Here is a 26864-nt window from a genome sequence, read left to right on the forward strand (position 1 = left end):
TATTATTAGCGGGACTTGTGGAAATTCCACAGCGGCATCTTTCATGTGTAACATATTGTTGCTGGCGTTGAGCATGGATGAAGACACCATCATATTATTCTAGCCCTTTTGTTAAAACTGTATTGCGCCCCACAAAACACACCAATCAATTAACTCACATTTTATCATTTTTCTAATTCTTGGATATGTTACTACTTCTGACAATCATTTTTCATAATTTTAACCGATATTATCGCCCGCCCATTACTAAAATAATAACTTTGATATATTGTTTGGGCTGATTATTACATTACAAACACTGCAATATAGTGACTGGCATTTTGTCATTTTTCATAATTCTTGGATATGTTACTAATTTCGACAATAATTTTCATAACTTTAAGCCACTATGTCGCTCCTCCTTGCTTAAACAATAAAAAATTAAAAATTCAAAATCTGTCTCATAAGGAACAAACAAATATCACATACCAATACCATTCTTAATCTAACTGAAAACAAATATATTAAACAAAATGTAATCTACCTCGGTTCCACATCTGAACTTCAATTTAAAATGTGAAATAATAGGATCTTATCAAGCATATTTGTAAGGGACAGATTCTATGCACTTTGTAGATATGAAGCCCTTAAGATTTTAAAATATAATAAAACATAAAACCATTCTCTTAAACTTAAAAGATGAAATTTTTTTCCGGATGCATTCATAAACGTTTGTTAAGGTTCGACAAATTTAAGCCACCATAAATCATATTATCTTATGACTAATCTATCTTAAAATTTATAATTTATAAATTAATAAATATTATTTTATCATTATTATTATTATTATTATTATTATTATTATTATTATTATTATCATTATTATTATTATTATTATCATTATTATTATTTTATCATTATTATTATTATTATTATTATTATTATTATCTGATATTTTACCATTATTTTCTATTTTATTTTATTTTATTATCTATTTCACTTTGAGATTATATGTTACTATTTTTATTAATATAAGTTTTATAAATTATATATAAATTATAATTACTAATTTTTAAAAAATATTCTTTTATTTAATTACTACCAATGAGATGCATTTATTATTTTTAAAAATTCAACTATTAATTAATTCCCTTTGAACGTTAATTTTTATTTTTATTTCGGACTATTAGTCTCATCTTTATTAGTTGTTGTTTTTGGATCTTTTTATTGGTTCACAACGTTTCTGCCAACTATTCCTCTGGCCTTCGTCAGGTGGTAACCGCGACGAATAGGAACTTTGAACCTCCTAACTGTATTCTCAGCCATCACTGCCATCCGTAGTTGTTGTCGTCTCACCACATTTTTGACCAATTAACCTCTGGCACGCTTTGGGTGGGATTGAAACCGCTATCTTCAGACAATGTTCATCTGGAACCGTAGAGATTCAAAGATTATTCAATGTTCGTCTGGAACCGTAGAGATTCCCACCCAAAGCGTGCCAGAGGTTAATTGGTCAAAAATGTAGTGAGACGACAACAACTACGGATGGCAGTGATGGCTGAGAATGCAGTTAGGAGATTCGAAGTTCCTATCCGTCGCGGTTACCACCTGACGAAAGCCAGAGGAAGTTGGCCGAAACGTTGTGAACCAATAAAAAGATCCATAAACAACAACTAATAAAGATGAGACTAATAGTCCGAAATAAAAATAAAAATTAACATATAATGCTCATCTCAAAAAATGAATTCCAATTAAGGAATAATACATATATACTCCCTTTGAACGTTTAAATCTTTCATTCTTCTATTTGAGTAGAATTATCTCCCTTTGTTTTTGAAATATCTCAGCTGATTTTTAATTTAACGTCATTAATGATTTTAACTGGAAATATTTCCATTGGCGTCTCTGTGAAAGTTTGTATATATCAACATTTTAAAGCGTTCCTAAACTACATTTACCAAATGAACGCGTCGGCGATGATACGTACAACTTTTAGGAGGCGAACCATTAAAAGGTATTTTTTTTTATTTGTTAAAGATATTTAAACTTTACACTCTTAACCTTAACTTTCAACCCGATTTTATCTAATGGTATTTTTAATTTATTTTAATTTTATCTTACTTTGTTTATACACATAAAAAAACTACCTATTTTCCTTTATATTTTAAATATTTTCTTGGTACATCTGCCTTACTTAAAATGCTAGGTTTACTTTGGTGTCTTTAAAAGTCCCCCCACCCAATATTTTTGCTGATGAGGCGACATTGTTTCAAAAACTATATCATAAAATTATTGTCAAAAACTCACTATCACAATAAAAACATCGTTTCCGAAACGATCGTACAAGTTATTGATTTTGTTTGTTCTTCCTTATGAGACTGATTTTAATTTTTAATTCTAATTATAGATTATCAATCATCTGACTCAATATTAAAACAGCTCTAGGACATACATGCCGATAATGTATGTATATATATATATATATAAATATATATATATATATATATATCGTGGAAATGGTAATTAATAAAAACTGAAGAAAGTGCTCAATACTGTTGTGGAGCAAATATGCGTCTTATTTTTTATTACCGTGTCTTTCTGTTAAGTTACATTATTGTTTCAGCTACCCTGCCATTTTTTGGCCGTCTGTAGCTTCCTCAGACTTTTACAGAAATGTTCGTTATTATGGGATGAAAGAGTGAAAGAGTGAATGAGGACAGGGGGTGCGAGGAGGGCGGAAGAAAGAGAGGAAGGAAACAAGACGGAAGGTGGGAGGGGGCGCTTGGTATGTCGGTAATGTTTTAGTTTTGGAGTTTAAGGAACTTGTGGGGAGAGTCTGGGAAGTTCATTTCCTGTGTGGCTGAGGGCATAGGGATACATTAGCACCAAATCCTCCAAACTCGAAATTTTTAACAAACATAAACCCTTCTACGAAAATGCACTTAAGGTAAGTGGTCACCCAAACACTACCTTCAATTACATTAAACCTAATCCACCCAATACCGCAAACAAGAGAAATAGAACTAGGACAATAATTTGGTTCAACCCCCCTCTCAATGCAATGGTCAAAACAAAGCTTGGCACTAAATTCTTCCAACTAATAAACAACCACTTCCCGCCCAGCCACGTACTACACAAAATCTTCAACAAAAACATAATTAAACTCAGCTACAGTTGTACGGACAACCTAGAACAAATAATCAAAAAACATAACAGACTTAACAAAGATGAAAATACAAATAACACCAACAAGAACAAGTGCAACTGCAACAACAAATTGGAATGCCTACTTAATCAACAATTCCTACAAATAGAAGTAGTATATAAAGCCACAATCGCACCTTAAGAAAACCCAAACGACAAAAAATATTATATTGGCCTGGCCGGCACCTCATTAAAGGATAGATTCAGAGTACATAACTCTAACCACCCTAACAAAACCTCACTAATTACCCACTATCTACATCTAACCCAAAATAACCTTACACCAACCATTAAATGGGAAATCCTTAGAAAATCCCTAAACTCCCCATGTCTCCTCTGCCTAAACGAGAAACTCCTTATCTCCAATTTTAAAGACAGAGACAAATTACTAAACAAAAAGCAGGAAACCACCAAAAACTTTATGCATTACGAATCCCACCTCCTTAGCAACTATACACCTCTCTAAAACATCCCTTAGACAACACCACTTTAAATCCTCCAAATTATATATCCAATACAACCACCCACCACAACTACCATGACGTACACTCAGCCAAACCCCCCTCAACCAATTCCCCCCACACCCCACACCACCTTACCCCTTCCTCCTAGAATCCCCCTAAATCCAACAAAATAACACATACCCCAACCACCACCAACTCTAAACACCACATAACCTCATCCCACATAACCACCCAATAATCGGCATCAATTCCCCTCCCCCTAGCCAACCCCCTGCCCAACTCCAACACACCCTACAGTCAACCTCCACGACTTAATACGGAAATTAATACGGAAATTGTTTACATATAACTATGCAGATTTACACCTGCACAGATAAGTATGCATGGAAATGTACAACTAACCGACGCCTCATGTGCATAGACGCATACCTTAGAGTATGACACCCCAATATAGCCTTCCGCCTAAACTTATCGATAATACCCTAAAAAATCTATAAACATGGCTTCCTAGGACCACTATCCCGGGTACGTGGGCGCTTATTAATGCGTATGTAAGTATATGTGGATGAAACCCGTGCCCACATTTACGGCATGTCACGCTATATACCCGTATGCATATGCGTGCGCACATATCTATGCTTGAGGGAGTGTGGGTATATATCTTTGTAGATGTATATAAGGAGAGCATATATGTATGCGTGTATGCATGTATATCTGTGTACATGCATGCGTGTGGAGACGTGCATCTGTGGGTATGTATATCTATGCGGAGGAGTACGCCGGCGCTCCCGTGTGCACCCACATCTAACAAAAAAAAACCCACACTAATGAAAATGAAAATATTATGTATATGACGCTGGGAATGAGTTTATGCACATATTTACATCGAACAAGAGTATTGCACCTATTACCCACAAATGAACTTAAATCTATGTAGACGAATATGTCTATACCAATAACTGCCTGTATAACTGGGTGTGTATGTGTGTGTATGCACGCACGTGTACATCCACGTGTGCGTCCGTGTGTACATGGGGTACCGATGTATATGTGCACGTAACTATGTATACGTGTGTGGATGTGAGAGTATATGCCTGCTGTCCACATACGTGTGTGAGAGCGTGCAGCTGTGTGTATATGTCGATGTATGTGTTCACGAGCATTGGTATCTGTATGTGCACATGCGCTTGTTTGTATGCGTGGGGTGCAGGTATGTCTGAATCAATATACGAATATGGGCCTGTATATACGCCTTCTTGGGGCAGGGGCGGCGATGTGTGTATGTATCTATGTATGAGCGCATCCATGCCTGCGCACACGTACCCAATTTTAGCACGTTCAGGAAAATTTGACGTAAGCGGGAGCAACGCGGGTGCCTATGAATGCAGGGGCACATATGTGCATATATTTGCACGCCAGGGCGGGGATGTATGTGTATATGTGAACGTTTCTTTAAGTGTATATGTGTGTACGTGCTGATGTGTGTACTCGCGCCCATGTATTCCTATGCCCTATGCCCTCAGCCACACCGGAAATGAACTTCCCAGACCCTCCCGCACAAGTTCCTTAAACTCCAAAACTAAAACATTACCGACATACCAAGCGCCCCCTCCCATTTTCCCCCTTGTTCCCATACTCTCTTTATTCCGACCTCATTCACTCTTTCACTCTTTCCTCCCATAATAACGAACATTTCTGTAAAAGTCTGAGGAAGCTACAGACAGCCAAAAAACGGCCGAGTAGCTGAAATAATAATGTAACTTAACAGAAAGATACGGTAATAAAAAATAAAACGTATATATATATCTATAATTTTATAAAGTAATAGGGTTCGTGTGTTTCTGTCTGTGTGTACAGCTCTCCATCATCAACGAAATATAAAGGAGGTAAGAGGGTAGATCTCTCCTGGTAGAGAAACATTAGAACCCATTTTAGGATGTTTCTGTTATAGGAGACATAAGAATCTATGCCTAATTTCTTTATATACTATTCTACAAACCACCCCCATATCGAATGACTTATGCTCATTTGCATATCACATTATATTAAATCTCTTTAACTAATTACCTCGACCTTATTACATATTGGAAATATTCTAATCATTTCAACTGTACTATTTACAAAATCTATTTAACATTAAATTATTTAATATATATTCATTTAATTTTATATTCGATTTATTTCACTTTACGTATATTATCGGAAAGGTTTACTGTTTATGCAATCGGAGATTTACGTCATTACATGTTGTCTGTAATAGATACTTTTCTTTTTATTGGATTTTTTCCACTTATTTTTATTATTAAATTTACCTTTTTAAAAAAAATAACAATATGAAAATGTTTATAATTTTAACTTCTGGTGCTTACGCATTTCTTTTACCGCGCTATTTTAAAATATCTTTTCTAATAAACAATATGAACACTTTTTTAAACCTATTTTCAAAAATAAACAATAATTTTTATTTATTTTAAGCATAACTTTATTAATACATTTTTTTATCTAAACTTGAAATTTCACAATATTTATTTAAATTCCCACCCCCTCCTCACACTACGAATGCCTTTCGGAATAATAACGTATTCTTTCCGCACGCTACCAAACCTACAGACATATCTACGTTTGCTCTATCAACTGCTGGATTTTAAGTTAATACAATATTAAAAAATTGAAATTAATATTAAAAAAGGTTTGTGAACAATATTTCTTTCAAAATTATTTTTTATATCACTGTTCTGTTTATATTCCTATAAATTTATATTCTGAAAATTTACCACTTACCAATAATATAGACAGTTCAGTTCCTTCGGTATTTGTGGTACCTTTCTGAAATATTAACGTTACTATTTTGAAAGCCATGAAGGCAAAGATGTTTTGTAACTTATTTTGTGCTTCCAACTAACAATTAAAAAAAATTATATCGTGAAACTTCAATTTTAGCTAAATAAATAATGTTTAAAATAAATAAAAATTGTTAACTCTTGAAAATAGTTAAAAATTTCAAATAGTTTTCATATTGTTTATTTAGATGATCTGCTTATTTACAAAATATCGTGAAACCTTAATTTAACCTAAAAAAATATTTAAAACATCATATTACAAGAATTACGCCCCCCCCCCCAATATTTTTTTTACAAGGTTTCGTAATCGCCGACAACGAATCTGATATTCAAACACTTCGCAACTGAATACTTTCGTAGATATTATTATTTTCCCAGTACAAAAGTTGGATAAAATTTTACTTTAATGCCCATATTCCAGCTTGGTTCTTACAGTGCATAATTATCAATTTCTTCTACTGCTAAAACAATTTTTTGGTGAGGAAAGCTTTATGTTTTGGGATTGTATTGAAAATGTAATGGAAATTTCAATTTCGTTCCGTTTTAATCTTTTATATTTTACTTGCCAATATAATTGAAAGAATACAATTCAACTATCGTAATTTTATATAAATAAGCAAAAACAAATATTTTAAAATAAAACTTTATTAAAAAAGAAATAATTTTATTTTTTAAATGAAAAAAATCAATTTAGTAAAATAATTGTATTAAACATCCCAACCTCCCCATGTTAAGTATGGCTTTCTAAATAAACACCCCCAGCCTTGTCAGCAAACCTGTAAACCTATAAAAGTTAACATTTCGAATGTGAACAGTGATTTTTCGATTTTGTTAGCGCTTGCCGCAATTAAAGACAATTAAAACGGAACTAACTTTATTTCCATTCTATTTTTTAAACAACCCCCAAAACATAACGCTCTCTTCCAGTTATAGCCAATTTTTTTTAATTAAATAAAACAGTTCAAAATAAACAGATAAGCGCATTTTCTTTTACATTTTTCTTACAACCAACGTTGTCATTTAACCAACTGCAGGATACCGTTACTTTTGTGGGGTTGTTTTGAAAATGGCACGGAGATTATAATTTCGTTCCAATTTAATCTTTCTGGTCGAGCCTATTTCGAAAGCCTGTCTTATCATAGATTTGAACTACAAATAATTTATTACCTTTTGATTATTACTATCTTAAGACTTAAAGCTTATATTTATTTCATTTTTCTATTTATATATTGAATTAGTTATTTCCAGTCTTATTTAAACTTAGTGCTTTCTTTAAACCGGATGAACCTTTTATAAAAATATGAGTTTAACATAAAGAACACGAACAAGGTTTTATTCAACTGAATTTCTTCCAGTTTACTAACAAAATATATAAATTTAAAAGAGATATAAATAATAAAATAAAAAGGTTATGTAATTTAAAAGAAATACACGTACTCACAAAAGCAGAATTTTTTTTACACATTTTTTCTTTAAAACCATAACAATGAGACTAACAATTACCTATATCTTAGTAATTATTTGTTTTAATAGAACTGTTTTAATTGTACTGTTTACATATATTAGTTAACCTAAGTTGGTATTACATTTATTTTACATTTACTTTTTTTTTTTAATTATTACTTTTAGACTGTGACGTTTACACCCGGAAGTAATGAGTCACAAGTAGGTCGCTTTTATTCATTTTTGCTACAATATAATTGTTTATAATTGTACTATTCAGAAATATTATTCATAGTTCGTCCATTTCAGTTAGTATACATTTCCTTTACGCTTATTAATTTACAATCATTAATATCGTTAAACAATTCCGTTTAAAACCGAAATTATGCCACCCAAACGAAGTAGAAACGAAAGTGAGGAAGAAAGAATGGAAAGATTGGAAGCTAATAGACTAAGAGTTGCTGCAATTCGCTCCAATGAAAACAATTCAGATAGAGAAAGACGTCTAGAACTTAACAGGATACGTCAAAGAGAAAGGAGAGCAAGACTGTCAGATTTGGAAAGAGAAACCCAACGTGAAGCTGACAGAACTAGACATGCTGTAAGGCGGTTAAATTCATCACAAGATGAAATTCAAGAAAGGCAAAGATATGCACTGGAAAGAGAAGCAATATTACGATCGAATGAATTATATGAGGTAAGTAGACGTACACAAGGTCAGTTGAGAGTGGCTCAACGACATCAGAATGAATCGGAAACCCAACGAAGCTTTCGCCTATACCAAGGGCAACAACGAGAGGCTACAAGGAGAGAGAGTATGACTTTGCCCCAGCAATTGACAGAAAACGAGGCAGCTAGACAACGAATGACTGCTTTGAGACACCATGAAATAGAACACTGCAATAGAAAAGGATTGCTCTACAACAAAAATGACTCTCTCACTACAGCTGATATAGGAAAAATGGACAAAGTATGTCAACATTGCTCAGCTGTAAAATTTAAAGGAGAAACCCCTCGTTGTTGTTGTTCTTCTGGCAAAGTTGTGCTTGATAGCTTTCCACCACTGCCTCAGTTGCTTCAAGATTTGCTCTCCGGCAATGGTCCCATCTCTAAAGATTTTCTGCAAAATCTACGCAGTTATAACAATTGTTTTGCAATGACATCATTTGGTCACAAAATTGCGGCAGTACATGGGTGGAATCCTTCTTTTAGAATTCGAGGCCAGGTTTGCCACCAGATTGGGAGTCTTTTACCACCTAAAGATGAAACAGCAAAGTTTATTCAAGTCTACTTCTTGGATAGTCTGGAAGAGGAACTACATAATCGGGGACGTGACAGTAGACTCAATAGAGACATTCTCCGAAGTCTGACTGAATTTTTACATGAGAACAACAGCTTCATTTGTCAGCTGAAAACAACAAAGGAGAGGATTGAAGAAGAACACTTGGTAGAATATAAAGTTGTCATGAGGGAAGACCGAAGGCCGCAAGAAGAGCATCCACGGCGATTCAATGCTCCAACAACAACGTATGAGATTGGAATATTAATGGAGAATGAACCAACAGCTAACCGGGATATTGTCTTGCGTTTTAGAAATGATACATTAAAACGGATCTCCGAACTACATCCCCTCTACGATACTTTAATGTACCCGTTAATGTACCCCTATGGTTCTCCATCTTACAATATCTACATGAAGGCATCCAATGGGCGAAAAGTTACCCAACAGCAATTTTATTCGTACCATTTAATGACTCGGCCTGGAAACTATTTTCTCTAGTACCGAAGGCTATTTCAACAATGGCTGGTGGATGTGTACTGCAAGATTGAAACAGAACGTTTACAGTTCCTGAGGCGTGAGCAACAGACCCTGAGAGCTGACAATTATAGCAACTTGAGAGATTCAATTCTTAGGGAAGATGGGAATCCAGAACAGTTTGGTCAACGAGTTGTACTTCCGGCAACTTATACAGGAGGCCCTCGATACATGTTTGAGCGTCAAAGTGATGCCATGGCATATGTTCGGCGAATGGGCCGAGCCGACCTCTTCATCACGTTCACAACAAATCCAAAGTGGACAGAAATTACAGAAAATTGTCTTCAAGGGCAAGACCCTCAGGATCGTCCAGATATTGTTGCCAGGGTTTTCAGGCAGAAGCTAAAAAAGTTACTTGAATTTATTAAAAAGGGAAGATTTGGCAGGTTGAGGGCTTTCCTGTACAGTATTGAATATCAAAAAAGAGGACTGCCGCATGCACACATCCTCACCTGGCAGGCCCCAGAGGACAAACTTCTACCAGAAAAAAATGGATCTCTGCATATCTGCAGAGATCCCTGACAAAGAGGAAGATCCTGATCTTCATGCTAAAGTGATGGCACATATGGTGCATGGACCTTGTGGACCATTTAATCCAAATTGTCCAGGTATGATTGACAACAAATGTTCCAAAAAATACCCAAAAGAATTTCTTCAGTGTACCGAGCAAGGCCAAGACTCTTACCCCAAGTACAGGCGAAGAAAACCAGAAGATTGAGGCCAGACTGGTACAATAAGGATGAAGAGAAATGGTCGGTATGTTAATCAAGAAATAACAAACCAGTGGATTGTTCCGTACAACAAGGTCCTCCTTCAGCAGTTCAACGCTCACATTAACGTAGAAATTTGCAGCTCGATCCAAAGCATCAAATATGTCCTCAAATACGTGAATAAAGGATGTGATCAAGCAGTGTTTGAGCTAAAAAGAACTGATGGAGCAGCTAACCAACAAGGCCAAGTACAAAGTCACATCGTGGATGAGATCCAGCAGTTCCAGAATGCAAGGTATGTCGGCAGTTCAGAGGCGGCCTGGAGGATATTGGAACATCCCATCCATGAACATTTCCCCCCAATTGTACAACTTTCTGTTCATCTTGAAAATGGGCAGCGTGTCATGTTCTCAGCTGATACTGCTCTGGAACAAGCCCAAGGTCCACCGCCTGCCACAACTTTGACAGCATTTTTTCAACTCTGCCATGAGGATGACTTTGCAAGGGGTCTCAAATACGTAGAAGTCCCTGAGTGTTACACTTGGAACAAATCGACAAAGAAATGGATGAGAAGAATGCGTGGGATACAAGTTGAAGGTACTGAAAATGATGATGTATGGAAGGCACCATGCATTGGGAGAATCTACACGATTAGTCCAAAAGCAGGGGAGTGTTATTTCTTACGCCTGTTGCTCAATGAGGTTGCTGGTCCAACTTCATTTCAAGATTTGCGAGCATGCAATGGTCAGGTGTTTGAAACATACAGAGCAGCGTGCCTTGCTCGAGGCCTTCTAGAAAATGACCATCACTTGCATCAAGCAGTAGGAGAGGCAAGTGCCACTCAATCACCTTCAAATTTGCGAAGCCTATTTGTGATAATTTTAACAGCCTGTGAGCCAAGCAATCCTCTTGAGATCTGGATGGCTTTTCGTGATGTAATATCTGAAGACATTCTTCACAGATACAGGCAAGAAGTTAACAATCCAGAAGCAGATTTTAATGAGGACATCTACAATAAAACTCTTTGTCTAATTGAAGAAAAAGTTCTCCTTATGTGCGGTCAACCATTGGCAAGCTATGGATTACCTGCACCAACGCAAGGGAGAGATGAAAGACTCGCGAGAGAGTATCAACGTGAAGTTACTTATAATCTTGAAGAACTTTCCCTACAAGCAGAAAATATGCAAGAAAAACTGACCGATTCTCAAAGAGAAGTTTACAATTCATTCATGGCAATGTTGGAAGCACAAGGTGAAATGAACAAAAACATGATGTTTCTTGATGCTCCAGGTGGTACGGGCAAGACTTTTGTAATCAATTTGATCCTTGCAAAGATTAGATCCATGAGAAAGATTGTGCTTGCAACAGCATCCAGTGGCATTGCTGCTACTCTACTACAAGGTGGCCGCACTCTTCACAGCACTTTTAAAGTACCCTTGGATACTCATCGAATGGATCAGCCAGTTTGCAAAATTACTGGTAACTCAGCCTTGGCAAATGTAATTAGAGACACCTCTGCAATCATTGTAGACGAAGCCCCAATGACGCACAAGAGTGCTTATGAAGCAATTGACCGAACACTGCAAGACATCACAGGAAACAAGAATCCCATGGGTGGCATTCCAACCTTATTTTGCGGTGATTTCCGTCAAATCCTCCCAGTGGTTAAAAATGGCACAAGGGCTAACATTGTCAATGCAAGTTTGAAACAATCCTATCTCTGGAGGCACGTTATAGTGAAGAGACTGACTACTAATATGAGAGCCTATATCTCTGATAACACAGCTGCAGCAGACTTCTCAAAATTGCTTCTCCAAATCGGTAATGGTCAGTTTCCTATCACTTCTTCACCTGACACAATTAAGATTCCAACTGCGCTTGGTAAATGTGTCGGTAATCAGAAGCAACTGAAAGACAAAGTGTACCCAGACCTGCAAAACAATGGAAAATCACCGGATTGGCTTGCTGAGAGGGCTATTATTTCGCCATTAAACAGCAATGTGAATCATTTGAACAATTCAATAATGGATGAATTTCCAGGAGACACAAAGCAATACAAGTCAGTTGATTCGACTACTAATGAATATGAAGCTGTTCACTACCCTGTGGAGTTTTTAAACTCTTTGGAGATATCTGGAATGCCTCCACACATTTTAAATCTCAAAATTGGATCGCCAATCATGATTCTTCGATCCTTGGAACCGCCAAAAACAACAAACGGAACCAGATGTGTTATCACCAGATTGCACACCAATGTTCTTGAGGCCACCATTTCCTGTGGTCCCTACAAAGGCGAAACCGTTCTACTGTCAAGGATCCCCTTAGTTCCATCGGACTCAGAACTTCCATTTAAATTCCGGAGACTCCAATTTCCTGTGAAGGTGTGTTTTGCAATGAGCATAAACAAAAGTCAAGGTCAGACATTTAACACCATTGGCGTAGACTTGACATCAGACTGCTTCAGTCACGGTATGTTCTACGTCTTTATCAGCCGGACAGGAAGTTCAGAAAAACTCTACATTCTGGCTCCAAATCAAAGCAGCAGAAATGTAGTTTACCCTGAGGCTCTTCAGTGAAAAGTTCGAGAAATGGATATGAGGAAAAACTGACATGATCTGATTGTGGTAAGTTTTTAGTATTGAATGTGCAAGATAAAATTTAAGCAAGAGTTGAAAATTACTTCAATGAAAAATTTACTATGTAACATCAAGTAACCTTCCTTTTTGATGAAAATGTTTTGTGAAGTTCCTGATTGAATTTCAGTCACTACAAGAGGTAGTTAAAATGTTAATCACCTTATGCAATCGTTGCTCTTACAACATCAACTTACTGGAAAGGTGCCCACAGATTTTGGTACCCGAGTGAGCAATAAAGCTCCGTGCGAAGCACGGGTATCTTTGCTAGTATATATTATATAATATATATAATATATATAATATATATATAATATATATAATATAATATATATATAATACAAATATATAATATATATAATATATATAATATCATATAATATATATATAATATAAATATATATATATAATATATGCATAATATGTATAACATATATATACTATATATATATAATATATAATATATATATATATATATATATATATATATATATATAATATAAAGCTGAATGTTTGTGCGCCTGGTCCACAAAGTATGGAAATAAAAAATTTAAAAATTAAAACAAAAACGTTTACAAGGGTTTTTGATATAGATGTACATAAGAATACTTTGATAAGTATGTTTTCATTTAAATAAGGATGGTATAATAATATTGTGGGGTCTGCGTTCGGGCCTGGCCTCCATTGTATGGAAATAGGCACAAACCTTAATAAAGACCTTTATATCTATCTGCGTCAGTATACTTTGATAATTATGTTTCCGTTTGAAGAAATATAGTATAATAAAATTATGGGGTGTTCGTTCGCACCTGACCTCCGTAGAATGGAAATATGTCACAAAGTTTAACAAGGTTTTTTAATATATATCCACAGAATATTGTGATAAGTGTTTCAGTGTGAGCAGGTATGGTATAATAAATTATGGGGTTTATCTATTTTATTTTTACTTTCATCATATTTTGCTTTGGTTTTGATACCCCCAAATTCAACCCAAATTTACAACCCTTCCTTTCATAACCTATCACACTTTCATAAATCAGAGTCCATTTTCTGTAGGCTGTTTTTGAATCCAGTCAACGACGGGTACTTTTGCTAGCTAATATATAATATATATAATATATAATATAATATATGTATTATATATATATAATATATATAATATATATAATATAACTACTTCATTTATTCACATAAAATTAATATACGAAATTATAAATTTATGCGTAAACTTTAAGTATTTACTTCAAAAGTGCTCAATACGTAGGTAGAGCTAGTTAGTAAGTTATAAAATATATATGGTGATTAAGCTACACTTAATATTCCGCGTTTCAACCACTCTAGGTCTCTGGGCATAAGCCTGAAGAGCCCTAGAGTGGATGAAACGTGGAATATTCAGTGTAGCTTAATCGCGATATATATTTTATAACTTACTAATATATATATATATATATATATATATATATATATATATATATATATATATATATATATATAGCTGTACCCTGCCACGCGTTGTTGTGGTTCAAATTGGTGCAATGGAAAAAGTTCCAAAATGAGAAAAAGCATGTTTCTTATAGGTTTAATTTTCCATTTCGTATGGGTACACAGTTTTTGTAGTTCCATTTTCTTAGGTGGTGTAGAGATTTTCTGGTTTTGTGATTCTTGAATACGTAACATAAATTGCCCATGTGAAAAAACATTTACTGTGTAACTGTAAGCCACACAAATGTAAAGATTGTTCTCTGTGCTTTGTTGATTCTTATTGCAAATGACAATAAAACTGGAAACTGCAATTTCCTAAAGTGTAATGATGTATCCGATGGAATCATAGGAATGCATGGAATGAAGATATATTCATCTGTAAAAAGTCCTGTTATGATTGTTGTTTCTATGATATTGTTTGTTAATTTTTTTTTACTGCAAGCCATGTGCCTTAGCAAAGCTTAGATTTCACATGGTAATTAGTACGCCAAATTTCAGTTGCAATACATGCGGTGGCATCCCTGGCAAATATAGCTGTTGGATAATTAACCACTTTATCTGCTTTCACAACAGTGTCGATGGATTTGTATTTGACTACCTCACTTGGAATTTTAGATTGAATAATAGCGTGAACGTCTTTGTATTGACCTGCAAGAATAGCTCGGTTACTCAGTCAAGTGTAATTCTTATAATTTTAATATCTGCAAAAACCTTTTAAACTAACTCTTCTTTTGATGTAATAAAATTACAGAAGTTAAAAGTCAGAGAATTTTGCCCTCATCTCTGATCAGCTGGCACTTTCTCGTGCCCAATTTCCCACAAGTTTTGCAAAAATTTATGTGCGGATCGAACAGTCTGCAACTGGATATGCATATTTTGAGTTAAGTTTAATGTCTTCACATGGCACAAAAAAGTAGAGTATTTGAGGCAAGCACTTATTTTATCTGCTGGTGTTGATTGAATGTTACCTGTTATTCAACAGGTAACATTTGTCTGAAATCTCCTGCAAGCAATATTACTGCATTCCCAAATGGTCTGGCATTGCCACGCAAATCTTGCAAGGATCGACCAAAAGCCTCAAGTGATTTTTTTTTTTTTTGCGTACCATTGTGCATTCATCCTAAACAATAAGTTTGCATTTTTGCAATATTTTCCCCATATTGGATATTTTGGAGATGTCGAACATGAGATTTTTGAAAATTTGAATGTTTCAAAGTAGAATAAATAATTCCTCTACTTGGCAGCAAGGTCGCAGGTATTTCTCATGCAGCAAGGTCTAAGGCTATGTCATTTTGTTACCGAATGGCTGCCAAAATCAATTTAATTAGAAAGGTTTTACCAGTTACTTCTGGTGCTGTTCAAGGTAGCAGTAATTTCCAAATAACTTCTATTCTCACAGTCAGTAAATTAGGTAACTAAAATAGGGTTTATCCTTGTTTTGACAATGCCTTATTCACAGTAATTAATTTAGGAGACTAAAATAGGATCAGGGATTAGAGATGGACAGATAGAGAGGAAGATATATAGATAGAAAGAGAAAGTGAGAGGAAAATAGAGAAAGAGAAGGAGACAGAGAGAGATAAAGGGATTGATAGACAGACAGAGAGAGGGGGAGTTAGACACAGAGAGGGCGAGACAGAGGAAAGGAGAGAGAGGGAGTTAGAGAGAGAAAGGGGCTCAAAGAGAGATGGAGCGTATGATATAGAGAGAAAGATAGATTGAGAGAGGGAAAGGGAGAGATGGATAGAGAGAGATATTAAGAGAGGAAGAGAGAGGGGAGAGAAACAGAAGGTGAACTAAACTTCACTTTTTTTCCTCGTTCAGTAGAGAAGAAATGTTTCGAGACTGAGGCAATTTTAATTTTTTGTTACAATCCAGAGTACCCTTCTTTTTTTCGGGAGCTAGATTTTTCACACATTAGAAATCGACCGGGTTATCTGTACTTTCACCTAACAAATTAATAAAAGAAAAACATATTGTAAATTTTGAATTTAGTGTGAAAATTCTATTTTAAAAAATAGCACGATAACATAAGTGCATAAGTGACACTTCAGGTACTCCTTGGGCGTTGAGTTCCATGGCAACCAGCATAATTATTTAATGGTCGCTCCCTTATCCCCCCTAGTCAAGGCTAATGCATGCGCACGTAACATTTTTTTTATTTACTGGCGTTGGCTTAGTAACTAAACGATTTATTGATAATTTCGTAATCCTTAAACGCATGCTGGAAGATTTAAATTGGTTCATTATTGTTGTAATGAAAAAAAAAGTTTCATTCAACACAAAACCAAAAACACATATTAATGATGAATGATTTATTATTCTATTCATTGAAATTTACTCATTTTTAAATAAAAGAAGTTAAAAAAAAGTTAATAAAAAAATAGTTGCTTACGTGCTCATGTAAAAATATTTGTAAAAGTGAGAAATAATTTTCTTCATTTAAAAAACTTGGGGTTTTTTTTTTTAGATTAGGTCCACCTTATAATCACCCCCAACCTCCTCATCTTAAGAACAGCTTCCGGAATAAACACCATTTTTGAAGGGGAGTGAAAATATATTTGAAAAATTTAATTGATATTTGTTTTCAGCATACCCACCCGAAAATACTATTAAAAAAAACGAGGCGTCCAGTGGCCATTGCAGAGAAGTAGATTCATTCATCAATAAAAGTTGCAGAGAAGTAGATTTATGTATCAATAAAAGTCGTCATTTAAAAAAGAAAATTGTGGAGGTGGACTTAAATGTAAATATTTACCCAAAAGTTGTTTTTTAATATTCATGAAAAGTGTTATGCCAACGTAAGTAAATACATGAATTACAAATGTTTGTAAAAGTGATAAATGAATTACAAATGTATATATATACACGTGTGTGTGTGTGTGTGTGTGTGTGTGTGTGTGTGTGTGTGTGTGTGTGTGTGTGTGTGTGTGTGTGTGTACAGAGTGCCCACAAAGTCTGGCTACATAATCTACAGGATGCTTCCACAAAGTCTGGCTACATAATGTAACCAGACTTTGTGGACACATCTGTATATTATGAAAGTGCCAAGCGAAATACAAGTTCTCTAATACAGAGGAAACATTGAACCACCTGATGTACATAGACACTCTGAAACTTTTTACAAGGACCGAAAAGAAACTAGAGACACCAATAAACACGACCAGGATCTTCAGCCAGGATATCCAAATGGAGATTATTATGGAAAAATGTGCACTAGTAGTTATAAGAAATTGATAAGAACCAATCACACCAAAGCAAAGATCGACAAAACACAAGAAAACAGCAAATACAGACTCTGTAAACAAAGAGACGAAACAATAAACAATTTAGTAAGCGAATGCAGTAAACTGGCCCAAAAAGAATTCAAGAACAGGCACGACCTAGTGCGGGCGGTAGTACACTGAGAATTATGCAAACAACCGCATCTCAAATGTACAAATAGTACAAGCTGATCAGACTTCCGTTTGACAGTGCGAAAAGAACTGGGACTTTCGGGAGGCCTATTGCCACTCAAATTTCAGTGAAGACCAATGGTCGCTGCCAAGGAGAAATCAATTATCGATAACACAAATTTATTTGAAAATGCTATTGAAAGAGATGGAAAGTACTGGAAATGTTGGAAGATTTGTCACTCGGCTTCCAGGGAACACTGCATATTGTTTTCAAGGAGAGATCTTTGACGACCTGTGTGAAAGCTCCTTGAGAGTCAATAATAAGGTTTATTGCCACCAAAATTTTAGTGGAGATAACAAGTCGCTGCCAACTACCATACTAATTATCATTAATATAATTCTATTGATATAGAGAGTATTATATAACTTTTTAAATTTTTAAATGTTTTAAGTATTATTATTATTATTATCATTATTATTATTATTATTATTATTATTATTATTTATGGCGTATTTTTATTGTTATTACTGTTGTTTTTAATATTATTTTTATTATCATTATTATAATTATTGTTACTTATTCACTAGTAGTAGTGACATGCCACTATCAAAGAATTCTCTGTGGTAATAACCTTTGGTTTCCTATAGTCTACTAACAGTTTTTACAGAACTTTCCACTTCTTTTGATAATATTCACAAATATATTTGTCATCGCAATCTAGTTGGAAGTTACTTGTGATCACCACTGAAATTTGGGTGGCAATAAACATAATTATTACACTGGTCAACAAAAAGAAACTTTTTAAAAGGTGTCTGATATTTTTTAACCGATTTACTATATTTTTGCCATGCTAAATCTAGAAATAACATCTATTTTGCTCTCGGAGGTCAAATGTTTTTGTAAATTTGAATTTAAAATTATGCGACTTATATTTTTTAAAACTATGTTTTCAAGATTTATTAATGATGTTTCAATGGCAAAATGTCAGTTTTTTATGATAAAATTGTTGTATTCTAACAAAGAATCATGTACACTTCATGTACAGTACATGTAACTAAAAATGAAAACTTAATGTTTGCATTATTACGATCTAAATTTTCGTTTTTTTGATTGTCGTGAATGTTTTGGTGCTTGCACATCTCTTTTTAAATTCCAACAGTAGTCCGCCATCATCACAATGTCCCACCTTCCCTGGTAGCGTGATTCCATTTCTCTCAAGCCCTAGTGAAAGCGCTCTCCATGCTCATCGCTTAAAGAGCCAAGATTTTCGGGAAAGCGGTCCATGTGCGAGTACAGGTAGTGCATTTTTATGCTCATATTGCAGCCAAGGTTCCTAAAGGCCACTAACATGTTTGCTACTAGATATTTATAGTTCTCTGCTTTTGTGTTGCCTAGGAAATTCATCAGGACCTGAACAAAGCAATTCCACGCTTGTTGCTCAACAGGATTCATGGTCTCCTCAAACGCGGGAGAGTCTGCCTAATCCTAATCAGCTGCCTAATTTGAGGACCATCAAAAATACTAGCTTTTAATTTTTCAGTTGACAAATTGGGGAAGGTTTTACACAGAAACTAAAAACACCGTCCATCTTTATCCAGGGCTTTTGTGAATTGCTTCATCAAACCGAGCTTTATGTGCAGTGGAGGAAATAAAATACGTCCCCTGTCAACTAGAGACTTGTTTATCAGATTTTTTGCTCTACAAATTGCAAGCTCTTCACGTACTGGCCATTCTTTTTTCACGTAATGTTGAGTACGATCCCTACTATCCCAGAGGCATAAAAAGCATGGGTATTTGGTAAATCCAGACTGTTGACCAAGCAAGAAGTTGACCATTTTTAAGTCAACGCAAATCAGCCATTTATGTTGGTCATAAGAAATTTGTTCTAGGACGTACTTAATTGCTTCATGCTGTTCTTTTAATGTTGTCGAATGTGCCAATGGTACAGATGCAAATTGATTTCCATTGTGTAACAACACACATTTCAAAGACCTTTTGCTGCTGTCGATAAAAAGTCGCCAGTCCTCTGATTTGTATTCAGGTACGCTGAGATGTTTCAGTAGCTCTACTATGTCATTGCAATAGACTAATTCTTTTTCTTGAGCAAAATATCTTAAAAATTCCTTGTGCCTGTTACGGAAGAAACTTACCTTAACTTTACCATTTAGCATGTTCTTGTCTTTTAAACGAGATGCAAGAAGTTCGGCAGAGTCTTTTGGCAAATTTAAATCGCGAACAAGATCGTTTAGTTCGTTTTGGGAAAACAATTTTGGCTGCTCATCATTGTCATCGGGAAAGGATGCATCATGATGATCATCGGTAGTGGTAATGCTTTGAGTTTCATCCTGGGTACTGCTGCTTTCTTCAATACTTGTATCTTCAAATAGGTTCACTATGAGGAGTAGGGCGCATAGCTGACGGCAGATTGGGATACTCCAGTGTTGTGCGATTTTTTCTGTTAACCCCCATGACATTGATAGCACAAAAGTAGCAATCGGTTGCATGACTTGAAGGCTCTCGCCAAATCATGGAGATGCCAAAGTTCATGGGCTTTCGCGTGCCTTTGCTCCATTGACGGAGATGCTCTGTGCATCTTTTGCAAACCATGTGAGGTGCCCAACTTTTGTCTTGATCGCCGAGCTTCATGCCAAAATATGCATAGTAAACGCGCTTGATAAAGGTGGTGACAGTATTGCGATTTGGTGCAAGTGTGTATTCACCACAAACATAGCAAAAAGCATCTGGCTTATTTGCACACATCTTCGAGTCGCCATTGTATACCTGAAAAAAATTAAAAATTAAATTTGTGTACGTTGTCTCCATGTAATTTAAAGTCTGTATCCAAAAAAATTAGGCACAATTATATCTATGTCCTGCGAACAGTTTTAATCGCACAGTAATGAAATAATTTGACTCTGAAACACACAGAACCAATACGTAAGACTTACCTTCTCGTCTGCTTTCATATGTTGGTGTGTTTTAATAACAAGTTTTACAATAGAATTCCCGTATGGGCCAAATAAAGTCTTATCTTATCTTTAAATATCGCATAATAATCGCAAAACTTAGACTCCCTAATTAAAATTTAATCAAAAATTGTTTATTCAAATGCTTTCTTCTTTGTATTGCTATTGCTAAAAACTTTAAATTTGTTCAGGTAATAGAACTTTAAACGGTAAATGGTTAATACTTGTGTTGTACCTTTCTCGGGTATTTAAAAGTTAAAAAATAGAAAATTAACGATAGCTTAAAATGTCGACCTGACCCAGCAAAAAGAGTGTCATTTTTGGATTCAGCACATCAAAATTGTCCAAAATCAGCTTACAAAACTGAGACACCAAATTTGCTGTTGACCAGTGTTATTATTATTATTAATATTATTATTATTATTACAACTATTATTATTATTAATAGTATTAGTAATAGTAGTAGTAATAGTAGAAGTTGTTGTTATGGTGGTAGTGAAAGTAGTAGTGGTAGTAGTTTGTTGTGATCATTCTTTAATTCGCTTTTATTACAGTAAATGAAAGTAAATTTAAATCCCCAACCCAGCGATATTTCAGCCCACAATTCTACTTTCAACGATTTATTTATAAACTGACATGGTTGCATCATCGAACGTTTAATTCGTTTCCTGTGTTGACACATATATATTTTCTTAATACGTTAATAATTTGTTTTTATTTTTTTTTTTTTTCTTATTCTTTATTTTATTCTATGATCTTTATCTTTTTATTTGTCATTTTTATTAATATTTTTCTAATTCGACTGCTGTGTGATTTTTCTAGTCCTATTTTATTTCACTTTTATTTATTTTTATTATCAATAGTTTTTTTTTAATATATTATGTATATATATTTTTATTAGTGTTTTTTGTTTTTACCTGCACTCTTTCCTTACTCTTTTTCATTTTCATTTTTCTTTCTCTTCCCATCTTTTCCTTCCTTTCTTTTTTCCTTTATGCTTTTTCTTCTGTTTATTTTTTTCTTTTTCTTTTTATTTCGAAAATAAAAACCTTAATCCACACCCCTTCTTTTTCGTTTTCTTCTCATATATTAAATATATATTTTTATTCTTAATAACATAAATATTCTTAATAACATATGATGTGACCTACTAATATTTTTTGAATCGCTCAAGCCCTGAATAATTTTCATTATGGACTAAACTTCTGTATAAACCATGTCGCTTGAAGAGGTCTCTAGTTACTTAGAACTGGATGACCGAAATATGCTCATGAATGTGTTGCGACATATTAATGTGTATGTAAAACAAATAAAAAGTATATATTACCCCAACTTCCGTACTGAGCACGCTTGTATCAACCTCGTTTAAACTTCATTGCTTACTTACGTTTGGAAAATATTTACCTGAATTATATATATATATATATATATATATATATATATATATATATATATATATATATATATATATATACAGTATCGTCCAAAACTAAGGGACAACATTTTAAAACCTAATATTTGTTAAAAATAACAACTGTGAAAAGCTGACATTTTGACAACTGGTAGTCGTTATCATCCATAATGACATACTAAAATTGAAATCATTTGCAAAGAATATAAAAAGAATTATTACAATTATTTATTTATTTCCAAAATAGGAACGTCCAAAAATAAGGGACAAAATTGAGAAAAACAATGTAAACAGCCAAAAAAACAATTAAAAAAATACATGTACAATCAATATTTAGTAAATTAGCCCTTGCTCCCAATGACAGCTGCACATCGTCGACTACAAGAACAAATAAGTTCTTGACAATCCTTGATACTAATTTTAGATCATTTTTCTTGAAGCTTCACCAACAAATCCTTCGTGTTAGTAGGATTTCTTTCCATAATTTTCACTCCTAAGATCTTCAAAAGATGTTCTATTGGATTTAAGTCAGGTTTTGGCCGTGGCCAATCCATAATTTCGAAATCTTGCTCGCTAAGGTAACTGATTACCACCTTTGCTTTGTGACATAGCGCATTATCTTGCATAAAGGTAGCCCTATGGGAAGCTTGTTTTTTTTTATAGATCTGCGCGTTTACACGTGTTTCTAAGCGGACAAGACGTGTTGTACATTGGCTAGAAAACATCCCAAATACCATGACGCTTCCGCCCCCAAACTTGACAGTTTTCTTCGTACACTTTGTACTTAATATTTCACCAATACGTCTCTTTACATTGTTTTTTCCATCATTTCCAAATAAATTAAACTTACTTTCATCACTGAAAAATACTTTGGCCCAATTTTCATGTGTCCAAATTACATACTTGTTTGCAAACTCTAATCTCTTCTTATTCTTCGAACTAACAAGTGGTTTATTCACTGGGATTCGATTAAACAGACCTATTTCTTGCAGTCGTCTAGAAACAGTCTGTCTTGACACATTAACACACGAGGTACTATTCATATAGTAATTTCTGTGCAAGACTTAAAACAGTCTTTAATGACATACGCTGCATTATTCGATCTTCTCTTGCCGAAGTTTTGCGGGGTCTGCTGGTTTTAAAAGCACTATTTTGTCAGTATCATTGTAGGATTTAACAACCCTGCCTACAACACTCATGGAACGTTTCACTTCCTCTAAACTGTCTCTGATGGTGTGCTTTTCCTTGTGTACCTTCACAATAGATTGTATCATAGAGTAATAAAGTTTTGGGCCTTTCGGCTGATGCAACGTTTACAAATGACTAAGTAAGGCTTATTCTTCAGAGGAAATAAAAAAATTTGAATAAAGTTTACTGTTCAATATTCGGTTGTCAAAATTTCAGCTTTTCACAGTTGTTATTTCTAACAAATATCAGATTTAAAATGTTGTCCCTTAGTTTTGACCGCTACTACATACATACATACATACATACATACATACATACATACATACATACGTACATACATACATACATACATACATGCATATACTTATTTCTACTTTCTTTTGCAGGTTCATCCTGATTAATTTTTACAGAGAATCCTCTTCTGTGTTACACGATGAAATTGGAACTGATTTTAAAGGCTTTCATTCTCAACTGTCTGTATTTTCAACTAACCGAATCAGAAAATATTCTGTTTCTTTCTTTCCCATATTACGGCCACATCAACCCAATGGTGAGAGTAGCTGACCAATTGACAAAATTCGGCCACACCAGCTACATTAGTATTCCTGAGAAATTTAGAGATAGGTTCAGCCTAACGACAAACGGGGTGAACCTTTTCATCCTCGAGGAATTTCCAGAATTAGAAATAATGAACAAATACATGACTGAAGTGGTCCGATTTCGAAGCAACCCTCCAATCAAGGAAGCATTTTCGGCATACCATAAAGTATGTGATCGCTATCTTCTAAACGACGAACTCTTTTTAAAGTTAAAATCTTTTAATGCTTCCCTAGTGGTTGTTGATGCAGCCTTCGTAAGCAACTGCTTTGCTGTTTTTGCATACAGGCTGGATGTACCTTTTATCCTCCAAGGGATCCACAACCAGATAAACCTACATCGAACAACATGGCCGATTTCAGTTTATTCAAATATGCCGATGGCCTCAGCTGTAGAAACTTCATTTAAAGAAAGAATCTTTAACACGATTTTTAATTTACTTGAATACTTTAAACCAGCAATGGGTACCCCTGGTAGAAAGATAAAAGACTATGCACCCGAACGAGCGGACATTTCGTTTGATGATCTTATACGGCAAGCAAAGCTGTATGTCATCGATGCTGATTTATATCTGAATCCAGCACTTCCGGCGCTTCCCAATGTGAAATATATCGGAGGAATAGCCCTACGCCCGGCAATACCGCTGAGGGGAAATTTTCTTGATTTTGTTAAAGCTTCTAAAAATGGAGTTATTGTTGTGTCTCCGGGAACTGTTGTCGGTCCCGATTGGGATGTTTACGCTAATAAAATGGCCGAAGCGTTTAGTAAGGTTAAATACGATGTCGTCTGGAAACAATCAAATTCTTCTTATTCCTGCCAAAATATACTCCTAACAAAATGGCTGCCTCAGAACGATCTTCTTGCTCATCCAAATACTAAATTATTCATCACACACTGCGGGAATAGTGGGAGATATGAAAGTCTTTATCACGCTGTCCCGGTCATTAGCTTTCCAGTGATTGCGGATCAGTTCTTTAATAGTGAAGGGATGAAATTGAAAGGTTTCGGGATTTCAATGGATCTTTATAATTTCACAGTAGACGAGTTGGTTGAAAATATTAAGGAGGTGATTGAGAATCCAAAGTACAAGAAAAACATTGCAAAGGCCAGCGAGTTATTTCGATCTAAACGACAACTTCCATCTGAAAAAGTTGGGAATCTTATAAACAAGATCGTGAAATATGGAGGCGACCATTTGCGATCAGAACTTCAGAATATCCCGTTGTATCAATTTCTTATGCTAGATATTTTGGCCGTTGTTTTCGCGGCCATTTTCTTTGTTTTGTTTGTGACGGTTTATTTGGCGCGCAAATGTTTTGCATTTGTCTGTAGAAAGAAAAAAGTAAAAACAGAATAACATTTATTTGCTCTTTTCTCTTCATTATTACTACTCGTGCTGAGATTCGAAACCCGGTAGGCAGTCACAGCCAAAGTTGATCAGCAGTTAAGTATCTACAGCCACTGCTTCAACAAATAGTACAGATGAAAAGAATATATTTTATCACGTAGCATGAGAAATGTATTTCTTAGAAAAGTATTATGTTTACGCTAAGAGTGAAACGTTAATACTATGCTGAAGTCTTTGTTACAATTGGTTATGGTGATTATATACAACCGAAGAACTGCGTTGCTGTGCAAACTACGGACCTCAACCACCATTTACTGTGAAGATCGAACGTCTATTTTAGTGTGCGCACATGCATTTATTTTTATGCTAAAATAAGTTTATAAATAAAATAATCCAAGAAAATAATATTTACCTTATATTACGTTTACATTAATTCGATATTGAAAAGTAATAAAATCAACATAAAAATGAACCGAAAAGAAAAAATTGCATGTGATTTAATATGAAAAATAGACAATTGTATTTACTTTAAAATACTTCCGATTAATTACTTAATTTGTGTCAGGTAATACAAATCCTTGATTGTGATTTGTGGCAGCCAGTTGCGGTCAAAAGCTGGCATAAAATGTGACGTCACTCTAATAGTTGTTTTTCATAAATTAAATCATTCTTTTACAACGTCGGGACATTATCAAAGTATCCACGAAATAGAAATTTCTAAAAAAAAAAAACTATTTAATTTTTTAGCTTTTCGGGTGGGGAGCCACTTTTCTATAAAATTTAACCTAAAATGAATACCCACTATCGCGCCGTTTAGTGCTAATATGGAAACGTGGAACACATTTCTTTTTTCTGTTTTCTTTTTTTTTTTTTTCCTTTTTTTTCTCAATATTTTAGGAAAACCGAAATTTGTGCTAGATGGCGGTATGTGACTGTTTACTAAAATGATATTTTTTATTTTATTTCTTTTTTGTTGTTACTTTATTATTTTTATTCATTTTATTTTATTGGAGACTTTTGCTCCAATGAATAAAGTGCAAAAACTATATTTAATGTTGTATGACACATTTTTCTGACTCAACTACATTTGTTGTTTTTTTATCGCTCTCTATATATGTAGATATGTGTCTTATATACATATATATAATTCCTTGTTTTGAATAAAATATTGTAAGTTCAAGTCAAGATAATGTATTATCTTGACCTTTTCTACTTATATATATATGTGTGTGTGTGTGTGTGTGTGTGTGTGTGTGTGTGTGTGTGTGTGTGTGTGTGTGTGTGTGTGTGTGTGTGTGTGTGTGTGTGTGTGTGTGTGTGTAAATATTTAAATCTCGGGAGTATTTGCTTAAATCATTACAAGATTTTTTCTATAGACGGGATAAAC

At 34.5% G+C, this 26864-nt stretch overlaps 1 protein-coding gene across 2 annotated transcripts in view; it reads left to right on the forward strand.

Moving 5' to 3' along the window:
- LOC145256422 (UDP-glucuronosyltransferase 1A3-like) overlaps positions 1 to 25488 on the forward strand; it is a 56392-nt gene extending 30904 nt beyond the window's left edge. For both annotated transcript variants that reach the window (XM_080115307.1, XM_080115305.1), the window contains exon 2: positions 23919 to 25488. In XM_080115307.1, coding sequence (XP_079971433.1) covers positions 23966 to 25486 — 1521 coding nt within the window. In that variant the 5' untranslated portion in view covers positions 23919 to 23965 and the 3' untranslated portion in view covers positions 25487 to 25488. The remainder of the gene's footprint in view (positions 1 to 23918) is intronic.
- The last annotated feature ends 1376 nt before the right edge of the window (positions 25489 to 26864 follow it).

The sequence above is a fragment of the Euprymna scolopes genome, chromosome 32 (assembly GCF_053919585.1).
Source record: "Euprymna scolopes isolate OS-2025 chromosome 32, ASM5391958v1, whole genome shotgun sequence".
Classification (NCBI taxonomy): Eukaryota; Metazoa; Mollusca; class Cephalopoda; order Sepiida; family Sepiolidae; genus Euprymna; species Euprymna scolopes.